The sequence below is a fragment of the Vicia villosa genome, linkage group LG5, assembly GCF_029867415.1.
Source record: "Vicia villosa cultivar HV-30 ecotype Madison, WI linkage group LG5, Vvil1.0, whole genome shotgun sequence".
Classification (NCBI taxonomy): domain Eukaryota; kingdom Viridiplantae; phylum Streptophyta; class Magnoliopsida; order Fabales; family Fabaceae; genus Vicia; species Vicia villosa.
In genome coordinates this window covers 133767680-133787007 of record NC_081184.1, presented here as the reverse complement: position 1 = coordinate 133787007, position 19328 = coordinate 133767680, and the positions used below count along the sequence as shown (strand labels likewise).

The window sequence follows — 19328 nt, the reverse complement described above, 5'->3', positions numbered from 1 at the left end:
TAAGATATCTTATCCAAATAGAATCTAAACTATAGAATAAAATATAATCCAAAATATACAATAAAATATAGAATAAAACAAAAGACTAAAATCAACTATAGAATCCAAAATATAATCCAGAATGCACCATAAAATTATCCAAAATGTAATATCTAAAATAAAATATAACATAGTCAATGCTCATCGGCGATGCGCAACACCTCAAATAAGTCAGCATACGCGACATCATCCTCCTCGGCCTCTACCTGCCGGAGATAACGGCGAACCAGTGTGGAGGCACGAGCCCAATCTGGATCAGCTGGTCCTGCATCAAAGACAGGAACTGGAACCTCTCTACGCTCACTAGGTGGGGGCGGCACAACCTGAGGATGAGACACACGGTAATACCACTCTAAATATCCATCCACCGTCTCATGAGGGTATCCCACCGCCTCCGTACCTCTAATCACATCTGTCACGCTCTGGTGATAACCAATCCACTCCACAGCAATCTCATCGTTGCTGAGCGTATCAGCAGGAGGTGCAGGCGGGATATACTGGCGAATACCAAACTGGCGAAGACACCTATCGGGTAAGTACAACACATGTATGTCACCCCAAACAAGGAAACCTCTGTATAAAGATAGCTCGTTAAAAGCAATATGAGGTCGATGATCCTCGAATGGACGCCATATGACGTCTGTAGGTGTCAGCTCATCCAATATCGGTCTATATGCATCCACCTTGATAGCCCCCTGTCTGTAGAACCATCTCATCGCCCTCGGAAGCCCTTGGCTGTCTGACCGCCAATTTTCTCCTTTCCTTCCCAGAGTAGGAAAGTACTCATGTATCCAACACTGTTAACAAATAAATTAAATGATATTCATTAATACCAATGTTTATATATATATATATATATATATATATATATATATATAAATTATAATATATGAATAAACATATAATTAATTAAAAATAACATAAATACCTGTAGAAGAGTAGGATATCCACCGAGCTGCTTGCAACTAAACATAGATGCATCCCCAAGGTGGCGATAAAGAGTGGCCAGTGCCGCTGATGCCCAACTGTATGAACTAAGCCCACGTAGATCTCTAAACAATAGCAAATATCGGGCCTCAACCAGGGTAAATGTCTTATCCGCAAAAATGGTAGAACCTACCAACATCATCAGATATGCCCTGGTCGCGTAAGTCCAACTACCAGCAGCACGGTACTGCACGAATCTGTCATACAGCCACTGCAGTGAGTAATAAGCTCCCCTGCAAGAACGCACATGTACAGCCATGGCATGTCTATCCACTCCCAATAACTCACACCCAAGATCAACAGCCACCTGCTCTGTGACATGCTCATTAGGATACCAGAACATACCATTGATAGGCAAATGGAGCAAGCACGCAACATCATCTAAAGTAATCGTCATTTCACCAAATGGCATGTGAAATGACGAAGTCTCAACATGCCACCTCTCCACAAATGCTGAGACGAGATTAACGTCTATCTTGGTCAGGCTAGTTCTCTGAAGAGAAGCCAGACCTGACCTAGACACGATAGCCTCAATCTCAGGTGGGAGCTGCTGAGGCACTCTCTCCTGGAGCTTCGTCCCGTGCCCAGCAACTTTAAGCTCCTTTTTAGAGCCTCTTTCCTGAAAATAAATAAAAAAACTACATTAGAAGATATAATAATAAATTCTATTTAAAATAAATCAAATAATTTTTACTTACCTCTCCATACCATAACCGGCGAGCAACATGGTCTTGATATCGAACAAGTAAAGATAAATCTGATGGTCCACCAGGATATCCAACTGGCTGTGGTGGTGGGTTAGAGGAACCAGCTTCGTCGCGGCGGCGGCGGGAATGTGGTCTCCCGTCTGGTCCAAGTGTACGCATTTTCCTGAAAAAAAAATTTAAAAAAATAAAAATAAAAATAAAAATAAAAAAAACCAAACCGGAACAGTTCCAAAAAGGGTTCCGGTTTGCAACTGAGCTAAACCGGAACAGTTTTCAAAAGGGTTCCGGTGGAGATGAAAACAAACCGGAACAGATTTCAAAAGCGTTCCGGTATCATAGGCAACAAACCGGAAGAGTTTCAAATTGTGTTCCGGTTTGGAAGCGAACGCACCGGAACAGAAACCAAAAGTGTTCCGTGAAGTATTTTTCTGAACCGGACCACTTACCAAATGTGTTCCGGTTTGGAATATTAATGAACCGGAAGAGTTTTCCAAGGTGTTCCGGTTTGTGTTTCGTACAGATAAAAGGAGAGTGTTTGTTCAAGATCAGTAAAAAGTGAAAAATGAGAAAAAAAATTCCTATTTATGTAAGGGTAATTTCGTCAAAAAAATATGATTGTTGGGGTAGAAGGGCAAATGTAGGGGTAGGAAGTAAAATTTTCCAAAGTTAGATGTGTTTAGATGTCCATCAATTTGATTAAAATCATGGAAAAAAAATGAACATATGAAAATATGTGGTTTTTCCATTGTGATTTGGTTTTTTAACATGAATCCAAACACACACTGCCAAATCCATCCAACGAGGAGAGGAGAAAGTCATTTTGTGTGAATGATTTTGAGCTCCTAATACAGTGGTTAGTTATTTGGTGTTCAATAATAGTAACTTCATACTCCACAGCATACCTGATATGGATAATTAATTTCTTTGTTATATTTTCGGCATCACACAAAAACTGTATTACAAACCAAACTCAGTAAAAATATTTATCAACGCGTTAAATCTGAAATCTCAATAAAGCAAACAATATACATGAACCCCACCAATATATGCAACACAACCTTTCCTAGAATGAGCAAGGTTTATTTTCCATCCTCAGTCATGCCTTGCCTAACAACTTGCTTCCCTTAATTCTCACTTTCTTCCCTTACTCCTCACTTTCTTTCTTCTTGTAAACAGTCTCCTCAGAAAATCAAAACCTCCGTATTTCTTATGCGCTACAATTGCTAGCGATCTTGTGCCATTGCTTTTATCGTTTTGCTCTGAACCATTAACCTTCACACGAGGAGTTTGCAAAGCACTTGGTTTTTCAGATTCAACAAGGGGGGACTTCTGCACATCTTCAATACGTTTGCTTTCTTCATCTTCGTGACTGGTTTGTTTCCCTTCTTTAGCATCATCCTCGGCTAGCATATGGTTCCGCAATGAAGACCGTTTGATCAAGTTCTTCTTCTGAGACGGAATGTCCATAGTTGCAGAGCTAACTTTGTCTAAAACTGCAGTTTCAGTAGATGAAGCAAGTGCTTTGAGTTGCTTCCCAATGTTGATGATACTTTCTTGACACTCTGCTAACTTTGACGAAGCTGTCGTGATCTCCCAGCCCTGATATGACATAGCATGATAGCAGCATGCAGAAAAATATTTGTTATTATCACGAGTCAATGATAATTGTTCGCGCTATAGAGCACGGGTATCGCTGTTATATTTCATGGATTAAAGAAGATACAAATTTCTTACAGTTTGATGTATCTTTTCCACTTCGCATTTGCCATTTGTTGGAGAATCCTTCTTCGCGATGCTGTTACCACGTTTACAAAATCAGATTCATTAACCATTAAAGGAAAAGAAAATTGTAAAATGCTTGAAATCGAAAAGGGTGAAAGGTGTAAAAAGAAATTTCCCTCTTCCTGTTTACCTTTCCAGCTGGAGTTGAAGCTCAAGACATGTTGCTTCTAATTCCTCGCACGAGTTCTTTTTATTCTCAAATTCAAATTCTAACGACGAAAACTTTTGATAGATGTTATTCAGTTTTGCTTGAGCTATTGTAAGTTGTATGTCGAGATCTTCATTTATCATCATTTGTGTCTCAATCTTCTCTTCAGCCATGGCTTTCAATTCTTTCAATGTCGCTATTTCTGATTCTAAAGCTTCAATGCTATTTTGCGCTTCTTGACATTGATTGGTCAAGTTCTTACTCTCTTCAATTACTGACAGCACCTTTTCTTCCAAGTCTTTCTTTGCCGACTTTGTATTCGTCAGATCATCTTTTAACTTTCTAATTTCTTCAACGAAATCACACCGACTAATCTCATCAGACCGATCATCTGGATATGCAACTGAAGGTGTGTGGAATGATTGTTTATCATTAACATCAATTTGATTTTCATTTACTGACTGAAAAGAGTTAAAGTGCTTCTTTATCTTATCCCTTGCAATTGAAGCATTTGTGGAGTTAGCACAATTATTAATGCTCCATTCCAAAGCAAATGCAAGTTCCTCGACAAAATTTTCGAAATCGGCTCTTCCTGTTAATAAATTTTTGCAGGTGTGAACAAGTTGATGCAAAAGTGGACTCAAGTCTGAAACCTTCCACTGGAAAACATGAACAAAGTAATCTTTTGATTTAGGTGATTGAGACAGTACGTCTGAATTTTGATTCTCCTCCAAGCAATCTTGACTATTGTTGCAGACAAATGAATTCGGAGCAATTCCTTCGATGAGCTTGATGATTCGATGAACTGCTTCAATAAAACCACTGAAACTGTTAACATGAAAAGAATTGGCTTCTCCTGGATGCGACGACTTTTGAGTTATATCGGATTTGCATGCAGTTGAATGATTTATACATCCGAGCGCGATTTTTATGTCATCAAATAGTTCATCGAGACTTCGTTTCGATATGCGTTTCTCCTCCAACATGGCTTTCAAAACAATTTGAAGCCAATCAAATGGTTTCTTATTCCTTTCATCAATGCCAAAATCTTGTTCAACTGGTACTATATCCCTTCCACTTACTTCAGATAAGTATCCTCCTCCTCCTTCCGGTGTATCAACCGAAACTATAGCTCTTTTTTCCGTCTCAACAAAATCATCCATTGAATACATGTCACGATGAACTTCTAATGCCTTATTGTTCTCGTAAATTTTAGCCTCCGAGATTCTTAAATGTTCGAGTTCTGAAATAAGCGCGTTCGCCCAAGATCCAGAAGAGAGAGCCTCATCATCACTAGAAATGTCGAAATTTGACATTAAAGGAAGTTCATTTGACGCGGAGTTATACCTTGCTAGCTTCATGGACTTGTGATTTTCAGAAAACTTTCTAAGCAGAACCTCAGCCTGTGATAACCTGGAAGCTGTTTCGCCATACATAAACCTCGAAGAATCTAGTTCAGAGTTTTTTTTGGCTAAAACTCTTTTGAGTGCCTTGTTTTCCTCATCCAAATCTCGTAAACGTTTGCTCATCAAACCGATACTCTCCTCGGATACTCGTGTAGGATTTGAATTCTTTCTTCTCATATCTGTCTCTCTTCTCATCACTCCAGTTTCACTCTTCCTTTTCCGAATCACGAGACGGAGTCTCTGACACTCGGATTCTAACTCCGAGGCTTTCTGAGAACTCTCGAGATATTGTTTGTGTGATGCGTCTGCATACTGACGACTATAGTCTATCTCCTCCTTCCTTATCTCAAGTTCTTTCTCCAACATGTGAAACTCGTATCTCAAGAATGCATTTTCCTTTTCTGTTGAATCTAACCTTGTCATCAGTGTGTTAAACTCAGCATCTGCTTCTTGTTTACATCGAAGAATCTCCGCGACAGATTCCTCTTTGAAGAATAACGCATTTGTTAAACAAGTATTCTTATCAGTTAACTCATCTATCCTTTTATTTGCTTCCCTCAACTTCTCTTCCAATTCTTTCTGAACCTTCTCGTGCTCTTTCGATATCTTTGAAATGGAAACACGAGGCGCTTGCTCTTGTTCTTCTTGAACACAGGTTAGTGGCTGCAAAGGTTTCTGCTTCTGCAATGTTGCATCTGTAGGAGTAATAGCTTCAGAAGACACTTCTTTGTCTAAATCTTCACCAGACTCTATTTCAACGGGCGAATCAAGGAGGACTTTTGCTAACTTCTCGTTTAGACTTCTTCGTGACGATCTTCCCGATCCGCGTTCCTTGTCTGTTGAAAGATCTTTTGCCTGATAAAATGTAGTGTTGGTATATTAATCAAACCATACATTTTTCCAGTGAATTCAGTTCTAAAAAGAGTAATATGATCGATTAACACTTCGCTGAAACTTAGCATAGAATAATGGCTTAATAGATTTCTGGTTTGCAGAAAAAGAAGAGTGAAATAAAGCTATAAGTACCTCTTTTTCAATGACTTGAGAAGGAGTGACAACTTTTTCAGCTGCAAAGATTATCTTCTCTATGGATTTTTTCCTCCAATGCCATGGCTTGTGACTCATGATTTCTGATGCTATTCAAGACCAGAAAGAGAAAACTTCATGCTATTGTACAATAACTATCAATGAGGAGAATTTCTATTTCCTACATTAGTGTCTTCTATATTTGGTCCTAAAAAATATGCAATCTAAAAAATATAAGCAGACTAACGAATCGGGAATCTTATAGTCAATTTATTATTTACTAGCATGCAAACAGACACGTGCCCGTTTGTTCGCTTTTATCAACGCAGAGCCATGTGACTGGGTATCTGGCTAGTCACATGGCTCTGTGTTTCGGTTGTACTCGGCGAGGCTTCTTAACAAGTGGTGGATATTAATTTGTGATTTAATTTGAAGTCTTACTAAAGAATGGACTAGGTAAAAATGATACTAAGGAAATGACCCATGCAAGTGAAGCATGAAGGTTTTGGTTGAACTTGTGGTGTCATATTCAGTCTTTATAAAAGAATTATTATTACAAGTGATCCTAGAGCAATAGAGAGAAATACACCATGTTTCCATGCATATTTTTAGTATGTTGCACTTCAATTGAAACATTGTTTTCAGTTAAAACTTACAGAGGCTATAATCTGCCACAAAGAAAGAAAGAAAAACACTGTTGCAAACAGAAAAAATGCTCTGCAGTGAAAAGCTATAACAGCTACAACAGTTAACTCTACAAAATGGAAGAGAACAAGTAGAAGAAAAAGTACACTAGAGGAGTAAAGAGAGGAGGATAGTGCTAGAGTTTGTACCTTGTAAAATGTAGCATGAAGAAGAAGAAGACTTTTAACAGGTTTTGTAAGGCTTTTGGTGTTAAAATGGTGTTAGGAGATGAAAGTAAAAGAAGTGAGAAAAATGGAATGGCTGGTAGAAAAAGTACTACCAACGGACATTTATCATAGGATGCTGAACATCTCCACCGACAACTACAAAACCTGCTTTTTAATATAAAGTTCCACACCATACACCTAAGATTAATTATTTAGATGTTACCATAAAGTTAAAATAAAAATCATATTCACATATTATTATTATATCAACATGTTGTAATGGAGTGAAAGAGAAGCTAGTAACAGTGACTATAACTCTTTAATGGAAACAGTTGTAGTATACTAGTAGTGGTATAGGTGAGACACACGCCTACATTGATTCTTTTGGTTATCTGTTAAATGTTGACAAGCTTGGCATTAAACATGCATGCTAAAGGCTATGCTAAAATCACAATATTGATATTTGACATGCTTTAGAATTCCATGGATGTAGATCATTAGAATAATTTAATAGAAACATAGCTATCAAGATAAAATCTTTAATCATGAAAGATCTGTACATGGATGCTTTTTCTTTTCCTTTTATTTATGGATGAGGCCCATGGCTACTTGGTTAGTCATATAATATGATTAAACTAAGCTGTTGCTTATTAGTGAATTTGCAACTAAGTTCCAATAAAGCACTTTGCGTGATTGGCTGTTTTGATTAATCATATAATATAGTTAACTATTTGGAGAATGGTTTGATTTATTTGGCATGTGTCCCTACATGACCTTCCAATAGGCAGCTTTAACAAAAGTGAGAAGCATAATGCAAGGATACTTTTGACTTTGAAAACCATAAAATGCATTAAATCGATCAACAAAAAAATGAAATATATAAGAAAATAGAAAATGCATACTTTATTTGATAGGATAAGTTTTTGTTTTATTTTTGTAAAGTGGGGAATAGTGTTGTGTATTTCCCAAACAATATGATGGTCAATGCAGTCCTTGATTTATTACTAGTTTTTTTTTTTTTTAATTTATTTATTCTTTCTCAATATATCGAGATATAAGTTTTACTCAACTATTCATTAAAAAAAAAAAACACTTTTCACATCCATCTGATAAATTTTAAACTTGAGGAGATATGACAAGTCAAGTAATAGTCTAATAGTTTCAAGACGAATAAATGAAGAAAATATTTCATCGATGTCAACCCCTTCGATTTGAGCATATTCTTGGGCCTCAAGATGAGTTTTATTTTTAGTAATATACCCAATCTCATAAGTCTTATTATTGTAGATCCATTTTAGTAATATACTCAATCTCATAAGTCTTATCATAGGTCTAGAAACAAGTTATCATACTTCATTTCTCTCAAACTGAGTATCCTCTTCCAGCATAACATTGACCCGAAATTCATCATTGAGGGCTTCTTTCACATTCTTGGTTAAATTTTTGAAATAAAGCATATATTAAATATCACTTCTCTATAATTAACTTGTTCTTTTCTTTGTGTAGTGACTCCTTCGTCTATATTTATATAATATTTTAATACGATGATTCTTTTTTATCTTGATGATGGTTCTTTTCTTCAGAATCAATATTTCCATCATCATTTGAATTTCCATCTTTCTCATCTAATTGTCAGTTGTTCTCCATATTGTCTAGAACATGTTGCTTATCATTTTGACTAGTGATACCAGGATCTTCGTCTTCGTCGAGGATCATTTCCATTTGATTTCATTAACAATAACATTTATGGATTCCATTATATATTTTGTATGATTGTCAAACATTCAATACGCAATGTTCTTTGGATCAAATTTCCTTCTTTGTTCATGGTCAAAAAGAATGTAGCATGTATTCACAAACACATGAAAATATTTAACTTTGGGCTTCCTTCCCCTCCATATCTCATAGTGAGTAACCTTGGTGCCTGACCAAAGTGTTACTCGATTGTGAATATGACAAGCAATATTCGTTGTTTTTGCCTAAAAGTGACATGGAATATGTTTGGAATGTATCATAACCCTAGCCATTTCTTGTAAGGTACACTTCTTCCTTTCAACAATCTCATTCCGCTAAGGAGTGATGAGGGCATAGAACTTATGAGTAATGCCTTCAGTAGTGCAGAAAGAAGAAAAGTTGGAGTTTTAAATTCTCCGCCATGATTGTTTCGAATGTGAATGATTTTGTCAATCTCTTCTCCTTTTTCACATTGTAGACGATGACAAAGTGTTTCAAAAACAACGCAGGTGTCAAAATTTTCACGAATATATTCCACCCAGGTGTATTTGGAGTATTCATCAACACACAAAAAACATTTCTTTTACCTTTAAGTCTCTTAACTTGCATAGGTCCCATAAGATACATGTGACGTAATTCAAGAACACGAGTAGTGGTGAGATGTTGAAATTTATTTTATGACATATTGGTTTGTTTCCTAACCTGAACATCTCCACAGGTTTTACCTTCTTTGATCTTGAGATCAGGTATGCCTATGATATATTTTTATTCAATAATCTTCCTCATGCTTATGGAATTTAGGAGCCAGAGCTTCCTATGCCACAACTTAGTTTCTCCAACTTTAGATATGAGATAGGATTGAGGCTGATTCCTACTAATGTGTGACCATACGTAGAAATTGTCAATAAATATAAAATCCTTCACGAGTTGAGCGTGTTATTTATTTGTAACAATGCATTCTTCATTATTAAACTTAATGCTTAAATCTTGATAACATTGTTGACTGATGCTGATGAGATTGTCAGTAAGATCATCAACCAACAACACATCCTTAAGACAAGGAAAACTAGGATAGTCCAATATAATCTTTCCAATATTTTTTCCTTTAACACCATCGTCAAAAGTAACATAAAAGTTGGAATAAGATTTGATGTTTTATAGATAGTTTTTTCACCAATCATGAGTCTTGAACAACCATTATCAAAGTACAAGTATTCTCTAGATGAAACTCTAAGAGAGGTGCAATTAATATTACCTTGAAGCTTAGGCTTAATAAGCCAAATTTGTTGAGGATGCAGGCCAACCTTTACATTGCATTGGGGATATATTTGTTTTTTATGCATATTTTTACCATATAGTTTATAGAAGAAAGGACGACTGTGACCACATCGACAACAGTAATGGCAAACTCAGGGAGGAATGACTGAGGCATTAATGTGCTGTTAATAGTGTTTGGTAGGTTGTTATGACATTATTCCACCCATCTTGGTTTATTTCTTATGTGTAGGAGGAATAAACATAGTCTTTGGGGCTGTTGATCCACTAGTATATTCAAGTCCCTTCATATTTTTACAGGTTTGCCCATACTTAAAATGTCATTAAGTTTATCAACTCTAGAAGTTATCATGCATACAGATTTGGTCATTCCTTCAAATTTAGAATTGAGACGCCCAACTTCTTACTTCAACTCAGTAGTAGTGAGCATGAGTCGAGTTATGTATTAAAGAAGAACTTTAAGTATTTCCTTTTGTATATAAATCAATTGGGATTCTTGAGTCCACTTTAAATTAAGATTTTTATATGCTTCACGAAGGGTATCATCTAATAGCTCATCTTCATTATTTTCATTCCCATTATCATTAGGAAATACATTAGAATTAAGTAACTCAGTATTTTGAACCTCTTTGAAGTGGGTAGTACAAGCCAGAGTACTATTTGTTTGATCATACTCACTTTTTCATTAGATTCGTCATCTGAAAAGGCGACATTATATATTTTTCTTTGTTTTCTCAAAAAATTTGGACATTCAGTTTGAATATGCCCAAAATCCTTCACATTCATGACATTGGATTCCTTTATATTTGTTGGGATTGCTGGATTTTTGTCTTTTTCCATCTTCTCCTTAATGCTGAAAGTTACAACTTTTCAGACTCTATTAATGATTGTCATTGATATATAAAGTGACATAGTTCCTAAATATTCTATAAAATTTTCTCACGATCTTTCTAAAATTATTAGTGAGCATAACAATATATTCAATTAAATTATCATAAGTTTTATGGGCTGCATGGCCTTCATGATCAGTAATGTCAACCTTGAATGCTACATCTTTACATTTTTTCCTCAATTATGTCATCAATGGCCATCTCAAAAGCGAGAAAGGAGTCAATCAACTCATCAATATTCAATGTGGATATATTTTGAGCTTTCTCAATGGTGGTAACCTCCATGTCAAACCTCTTTGACAAATATCTTAGAGTTTTTCTTACAAGCTTATTGTATGACATCTTTTCACCAAGAGCGAAGGAGTTATTAGCAATGTCACAAAGGTGAACATTGAAATAACTAATAATTTCATCCTCAAGAATCTTCAAGTTGTTAACTTTAGTGGCAATGAGTTGAAGTCTTGACATGCGAACTTTGGAAATTATCTTATAAGCAACTTCATGGGGTTCACATGCCTCTTTGGTACTAGTGCATGTGTTAATGATCCTAAAGATATTTTACTCAAATCCATTGTAAATAGCACAAATAGCATGAGAGTTCCCAAGCGCATCTTCATCTTCGATAAGTGTCCAATATTTTTCACGCTTCACAAATTCATAATCATCATCAACTTTGATCGTAGGAGGAGTCCATCCATTGATGACCCTTTCCCAAGTCTTGCTATCCATGGACTTAAGAAAGGTGACCATGTAGGTCTTCCAATTGTCATAACTAGTATAATCAAGTATTAGTGGATGATTAACAAATCCTCCTTCTTTGGTATGATCTATCTTAAACAAAATATTGTAGATACCTTGAAACACACCTAACCAAAACAAAATACCTACTTTGATACCAATTAAAATTTTGTTTGATCAATAATAAGATGTCACACACAAATTTAAAATAATATGAGAGACAAGATGATCTGAAATAATAGATAAAAAATAAACAAATAATAAATAAGAGGCACCAAGAATAAGTAACTCAGATTGGTGCAATTGTCACCAACGTCTGAAGGGATGTAGTCCAAAGAAAAGGAAATTCACTGATTACAAGTAGTCAATATTATGCAATGGTCTCATCTAAACTCTCCCTATTAAGTTCCATTTTCCTAATACTACATGTGAGTTTCAACTCAGGTTCTCCCTAAATCTCATATCCCCTCACTTTCACTCAAACACCCACATGAGTATTTCCAAGAATGAATTATTTAGGATGTGATAAACTTCACAAGTACAAAAAAATAACAATGATATAGTTTTAAACAAGAAAAACAATATAAAACTCGACTCCACAAAACTCTTAAACGGCGTAAGTATTCTTTCAAAACTATATATGCCACAAGGTGTATAATCTCTTTATTTAGAGATATCAATCAAACCAAAAAGCCCAATAATGGAAATTTCTTAACAGACCTCCTAACCTTCTTGGCCACCCCTGGCGAAATTCCCAGAATGCCCCTATATTTCGGAAATGCATCTCCGAAATCACTTATTTTCTGAAAAAAAAGGGTGATTTCGGAAGTGCACTTCCGAAAACACGAAAAAAAGGTGTTTTCGGAGATGCATTTCCGAAAACACCCCCTTTTTTGAGTTTTCGGAGATGCATTTCCGAAAAATCCCCTTTTTGGGAAAGGGGGTGTGTTCGGAGATGCATATCCGAAATATTCGAAGACCAAATTGGTCTTGGAATGTTTCGGATATACACTTCCGAAAGAATTCAATAATTATTAAAAAATTAAAATCAAAGTGAATCAATACAATTAATAGGTATAAAATCAAGGTGAATCAATAAAATCAAGGTGAATCAAAATTTCCTAAACAATTTTAAAGTTAAAAATTATTTTACTAACTTATATAAATCAAAAACATTTTAATTTCATAATTAAATTTTGAATATTTAGAATTAAATATAAAATTTATTCTTTAAATAAAATTAAGACAAAATCTTTTTTTAATTTTTTTAAACTAAATAAAAATTTATAACTCATTTTTAATTATGAATCAGAATAGAAATATATAAATATATAATAATTATTATATAAATATATAATAATATAATAATTATTATAAATTAAAACACTATTTTTTTAATTTTTTTAATTATTATATAAATATATAAATATATTTATAATTAATATATAATAATTATTATATAAATATATAAATATATAATAATTTTTATAAATATATAATAATTATTATAATTATTATATAAATATATAAATATATAAATTAAAACACTCATTTTTTTAATTTTTTTTGTAAATATATAATAATTATTATAAATATATAAATAAAAAATTATAACTCATTTTGTAAGTGAAATTATTTTAATTAAAATTATTTTAAATTTTAAAATATGAATCAGAATAGAAATATATAATTATTATTATTCATAACTCATAAATTATATCAAAATATATAATTATTATTATTCATTACTTATAAATTATATCAAATTTATGATATATGAATTAATTAATATCATAAAATTAATTTTTAGGATTTTTTTAGATTTTTTTTTGTTGTTTCGGAGATGCATCTCCGAATTTGTCAAAATCTCAATTTTTGGGATTTTTTCGGAAATGCACTTTCGAAGTCTGAAAAATTTTTTAAAAAAAAATATTTCGGAAATGCATTTCCGAAGCGGAGTAAAATTGGGTTTTCGCAGGGGATGACTCCCATAGAGAGGTGGGTAAAGAAATTTTCCCAATAATTCAATCACACTAAATCTATTCTTTAGCGAAACTCAACCTTTTAATTAAATCAAATCAAATCTTCATCTAAACTCAATCTTTCAATTAAAGTAAATCCAATCTTCAATTTAACTCATTATTTTAATCAAAGCAAATGTAATTTAAAAATTTTAACTTGATTTTGTTTAATAATTCTCCTATACACTTTTGGGAAATTTAGAACATCTTATTCCTTTCATGCAAGATGATTTCAAATTAAAAAATTCACATGGATCATGCATTATAAAAGTTTACACTACATTGTACAACTTTAGGTATATGTCAAGATGCATAAGTTATATCAGTATACTATACACTCATGAAATCATGTATTAAAGAGAAAAAAATGTTATTAGCATGTGATTTTCTTACACTCATAGACGAACTAGGTTTACTTCCGACATCATTTAATTGAAAAATAAATTAAAATATTCAATCAAACAATTTAAAACCATGCTCTTAAGGGACAAATAGAAACACGTGGTCTCAAAAATACAATAAAAAATTAAAATACATAAATTCCAAACTTAAACTCACATTGTGGGGAGGGTTGAGCAGTAATCAATATAGAAAAGGAATAGGGAATAAAGCTACTTTTTTTTTGATGTTTTTATATGAAGAACAGTAACAAATCCTAAAGATACATGAATTTTTGTGACATTTTTGGCTCATTTATGTAAATATTGTGTCTTCAATTCCATGCTTGGATATGTTTTCGACCGATTTGTGTCTTCATGATAACTTGTATGCCTATGTTTGGACATGTCACTTTGTCTCATCTTTTATAATTGTGGCTCATTAATAAATTAAATTTTTTTTCCCATTTTTATAGGTTCTCCCTAACCCGTGGCAAAAAATAAAAAAAATATCATGAGAGAAAGGATATTTTTGGAGATACATCTGAAGATACATTATTTTCCCATAAAAGAAGCGTAAAAGGGTGAGAGTCTCTCACTTTGCCAAAATTTAATTCGGAGATGCATCTTTGTATGTGTTTTTTGATATGTCTACAAATGCGTATCTAATTAACCTTTATTTTAAAATTTAAAGTTTTTTCGGAGATGCATCTCCAAACATCTTTAATTAATATATAACGCGCGCGACAAACACTTCTTCTTCATTATGAAACTTTTGAGATTCCTTCATTGGAGCTCATGGTCAACTTTCTTCTAGTCCATTTTTCAAGGATCAACACTACCTCTATTTCAAGCTTTCCAATCCCAGCTCACTCCACTTACCATATTCAACATTTTTCATTCTCATCACTTTTTTTAGTAAGTTTCTCATTTAACTTATTTTGAGTGTTGATAAACATATAAGGTAAAATATATTGTTTTAAATGCATTAGGTAGTAGTCACATTCAAAATAGGTAGATGTTCGAGACATGCACTTTTGTTTGGTTGCATTTTGATAGGTTAGGGCAAGACTGACGTGGGTTTCTGCCATTTTTATAAACATGAGCTTATTCGGAGATACCTCTCTGAATTGTATCCTAATGATTTTCGGAGATGCATATCCAAAAATGTTATGATTTTTTCGTAGATGCAAACTGATATCATTTAATTATTTTTCCAGGAAAATGGTTTCACACAATAGTGAGAGATTTAGACTCAGTCATGAAATCCAACACGCGTCCAGTCAACGTGAGATGGCTAGACTTCAGAGTGAGCAGGAAAGGGTTAAGCGGGGAACCATCCCTAGCCCTCTTAACAGGGAAGCATAGACTTTTAGGAGTCTTCTATCTCAGGGGTCCTTATCTCAGGGGCATGTCTCCCTCGCTCATGAAGGTCGGGATTCACCGGTTGGTTGATGATTGTCAGTCTACCTCCCGGTGTATATGCTGCACCATAATCACCCATGAGTCTCTCAGGTGGTGGGGGATTTTCGCCCATGTCTTCTTCTTCTCTTTCAGATTCTGAACATGAATGAACTGAGACAACTTTATCTTCTGATCCCAGTTTAGCTAATTGAGCTTGTTGCGTCTTACGTGCAAAGTTCTTTCAATTTCTGCGTCAAAAGGAAATTCAATTGAGGGCTTTCCTCGCATAAAAGATTAGGCAGATATCATAAGTAATAACAAAAAGAAATTATAAAAATACAGTAAGTAAAATTTTAATTGACGAGCAACAGATTTTTTATTGAACTAAAGAAAACTCTATATTTCGGCAGTCCCCGGCAACGGCACCAAAAACTTGATCGGTAAATTAGCAAGTGCATTAATCTGCTAATGTAATAATAATGGAAAATCCCAAAGTATCAATCTCAAGGACTGCGTGGTGTTATAGAGTTGTGTTTCAATTCAATTAAACAAAAGCCTTGGGATTTTGGTTTGGAGAGTTCTGAATAAAATTGCAAATAAACTTAAAAGATTGACTTGGCCAAATATGAGTGACACGCCAGGGTAGGTGTGTGCATTAATATGTAACAACTCTGAATCCTTATTTCAATAACAAATCTTAAATTATTAACTACTAGTTCTTAAAGGTGTTTACCCCTAATTCCTTAGTGGGCAAACCTTTGAACATTCATCATAAATCCTAATTCTTTAGCGAATTATGATGAAATCAAGCCTTTGAATTATCAAGAATATTCCAGTTACTATAGGGTATCCCTATTTCTAGGTAATATCTACTATAGTCTAATTGTACAAAAACTCTAACAATGGCGGTCCAGCCTAATTGCTAGTCATACATCAATCCTGTTTGTTTGACGAGGAAAGGTTTAGAAACATTGTACAATTAAATTAAACTTGAAAGACAAATAAATTACTGAAATTGGGAAATCAAAGTCATTAAAAATGTTAATCAGGGACACCCCCTAACATTGGGGGTTTAGCTACTCATACTGTTTAAAGAACTCAAAATATAAATCATAGACATTACAAGTGTTGGAGATGAAATTGATCTTCAATCGCTTTCGTTCATGAAAATCTCCTTCTCGCCGAAACCCTTGTCTTCTTCAATCTTCTCTCGTTATATTCTTTGCTTGCCAAAAAGTGCCTAATCCATCGTGAAAACTCATCTAAATACTACAGACGCACTTAGGTTGGTTGGAAGTACCCTAAACTCCCCCACAGCGTAACCCATGGATACAATTTGAAAAAAAATTCATGAAATCAGCGTCATATGCTGACACGACCGTGTTAGCTTCTGTCAGCTTAAAATTTGGTTTTTTGTCCAAGGCCTCGTGACACGACGCGTCTCTTGACACGGCCCGTGCCAGCCCCTGACTTCAGAATTTGGCTTTGAGGTCTTCATCAAAGCTGTAGCCATTTTCATTAGCGAAATTTTGCCGCCAGTTCCACGTCATTCTGAGTTATGACGCTCTAGTTATGATCAAAATACCATACGCCCGTCATGATTTTCAATTCCTTCGAAACTCCGCGTTTTGTACTTTTTTGCACCAATTTGTCTTGATTTATTCCTCTGAGCCTAAAAACACTAAAACACCAAACCAAAGTATAAAATGGAAAAGAATGCAATAAAACACTTAACAATATAAATCAAATATAACATAAATCAACGATAAATAGGGAATGAGCGATTATCCCCTCATTATTCTAGATAAAATTTCCCTTATATTTGACTTCCTTTCATGCCGTTACTGAGCATGGACACATCGCATTCAACATTTTCGCAAGTGGGCGAGAAATCTATTAAAAAGGCACTCATTATGACAAATGAGGGAACAATGGAAACAAAGGGCATCTAGGGGCCATACTTTGGGAAAAGGGCATAGCCCACATGATTTTAGTGGGCATTGTGTTGCCTCATATGTATTCCTCGAAAATATACAGCCCTTCAAGCATGATATTTTGTGAAGGTAAAGTGATTTAGTCTCCTACCCCATCACACAAGAATTTAAGTTGAGTCTCTCAGACGAGACTTTAAGTTGATTCCCTAAGGCGATACTTTAAGTTGAGTCCCTTAGGTGATACTCTAATTAAAGACTCTCATGCGAGACTTTAAGTTGAGTCCCTTAGGCAAGACTTTAATTTTAGTCTCTCAAGCGAGACTTTAAGCTAAGTCCCTTGGGTGATACTTTAAGTTGAATCCCTTATGAGAGACTATAAGTTGAGTCCGTTAGGCGAGACTTTAAGTTGAGTCTCTTATATGATACTTTAAGTTGAGTCACTCGGGCGAGACTTTAAGTTGAGTCCCTCAAGAGAAACTTTAATTTGAGTCTCTCAGGAGAGACTTTAAGTTCAGTCTCTCAGGCGAGACTTTAAGTTAATTTCCTCAAACGAGAATTTAAGGAAAGTTCCCCAGGAAAGACTTTAAGGTGATTTATTGCTCCTTATTCTGCGAGGATCTTCCAATAGAAGCCCAATACTTATGTAGCCTCTTAAGGGAGGCAAGGATATTCTAACAAAATCCTGACATTTAGATTTCCTCTTGAGGGAGGGAAGGATCTTCCAATAGAAGTCCAACATTTAGATTGCCTCTTGAGGCCGACAATGATCTTCCAATGGAAGACCAACATTTAGATTGCCTCTTGAGGGAAGCAATGATCTTCCAATGGAAGTTTAACATTTAGATTTACTTAGCAATAGAATAATCTGATGTAAATACAATAACTACTAGCTATTCAAAGGGATTCGTACATTGGCTGTCTAATTTCCTTAAAGCAAATAACAAAAAATAGCTAACAATATTAATATCTTAGGTTAACTGAGTTGCATGTCTATGGGATAATTTGTTCATCCAACTCTTTGAGCTGTTAGACTCCATGAGGTAGTTCTGACATATGCGGTATGGACCCACCTAGCTCGGTTGTAGTTTCTCTTACAAGATGGGTACGATAAACTATCTGAGTACAAGGTCTCCTTCATGCATTTCTCTCGGGACCGCTTTTGAGTTTTATATTTTGGCTGCCCTTTGCTCTCGGCAAACTCCCTGATGTGGGAGATGTCCGAGTCTCATCAATTAGGTCGGTTGCGCTTTTAAGCCATACTTCATTCTCTTCTTCATTGAATTGAGAACACAGTCACATGCACATGTCAATTTCAGTAGGTAACATGGTGTTAGCATCTTATACCATTGTGAATAAAGTCTCTTTGGTGGTTGAATGACGGTGGTATGATATGAGCAAAATACCTCATGAAGTTGTTCCTCTTAGAGTGCTTTGGCTTCATCCAACTTTTTTATTTATTCCCCCGAGTATTACTTTATTTGTTGACTCGGCTTGCCCATTTACCAGTGGATGGACAACAAAGATAAACTTTGTCAATACACCAAGTCGCGATAGAAACTGGTCACATTGGAGATGGTGAATTGAGTACCACTTTTCATAATAGGGAGCGACGCGAGGAAGGCCTTTACGTTTGTGAATATAAATTTTTGGTGTTTTTTAACATAAAATGTTTATTTTTGAATTTTTTTTAACTTGTTTCCTAATGATACAAATTAGCATAACTTAATACAAACTTATTTTTATTTTAATTAAAAAATAAAATAAAATATACAAAATCTGCTCTGGTTTGATGGCAAGTTTGTAAATGTCCATTATTTCTTTTTTAAAAAATTATTAAAATTAAAAAATATATGAAATTAAAATTTAAAATGTTTGGTTGGATATAATTAAATTCACTTGTGTATATTATTGAGATATTTTTACTACATATAAAAAAAATGCATTTTCAGTTTTTAAAAAATTAATGTTTTAATAGAACATGTTTATAATATGAAAATATAATAACATGT

At 34.4% G+C, this 19328-nt stretch overlaps 2 protein-coding genes across 3 annotated transcripts; both read right to left on the bottom strand.

Moving 5' to 3' along the window:
* Positions 1-173: 173 nt before the first annotated feature.
* On the bottom strand, positions 174-1892 carry LOC131605489 (protein MAIN-LIKE 1-like). The gene is made up of 3 exons (XM_058877836.1): positions 1725-1892; positions 968-1645; positions 174-836 (listed from the first exon to the last, which is right to left on the bottom strand). Exons 1-3 carry the CDS (start codon positions 1890-1892, stop codon positions 174-176), a joined length of 1509 nt encoding a protein of 502 aa, XP_058733819.1.
* Positions 1893-2619: 727 nt separating this feature from the next.
* Positions 2620-7213, bottom strand: LOC131602571 (filament-like plant protein 7). Of its 2 annotated transcripts, none has more exons than XM_058874719.1 (5): positions 6929-7213; positions 6096-6199; positions 3646-5924; positions 3468-3528; positions 2620-3332 (listed from the first exon to the last, which is right to left on the bottom strand). In XM_058874719.1, the coding sequence occupies exons 2-5, from the start codon at positions 6192-6194 to the stop codon at positions 2865-2867; spliced, it is 2907 nt and encodes a 968-aa protein (XP_058730702.1). In that variant the 5' UTR covers positions 6195-6199; positions 6929-7213; the 3' UTR covers positions 2620-2864. The 2 variants fall into 2 exon arrangements, with proteins under 2 accessions (XP_058730702.1, XP_058730701.1); XM_058874718.1 differs by having other exon boundaries at positions 6096-6205; positions 6929-7211.
* Positions 7214-19328: the final 12115 nt, after the last annotated feature.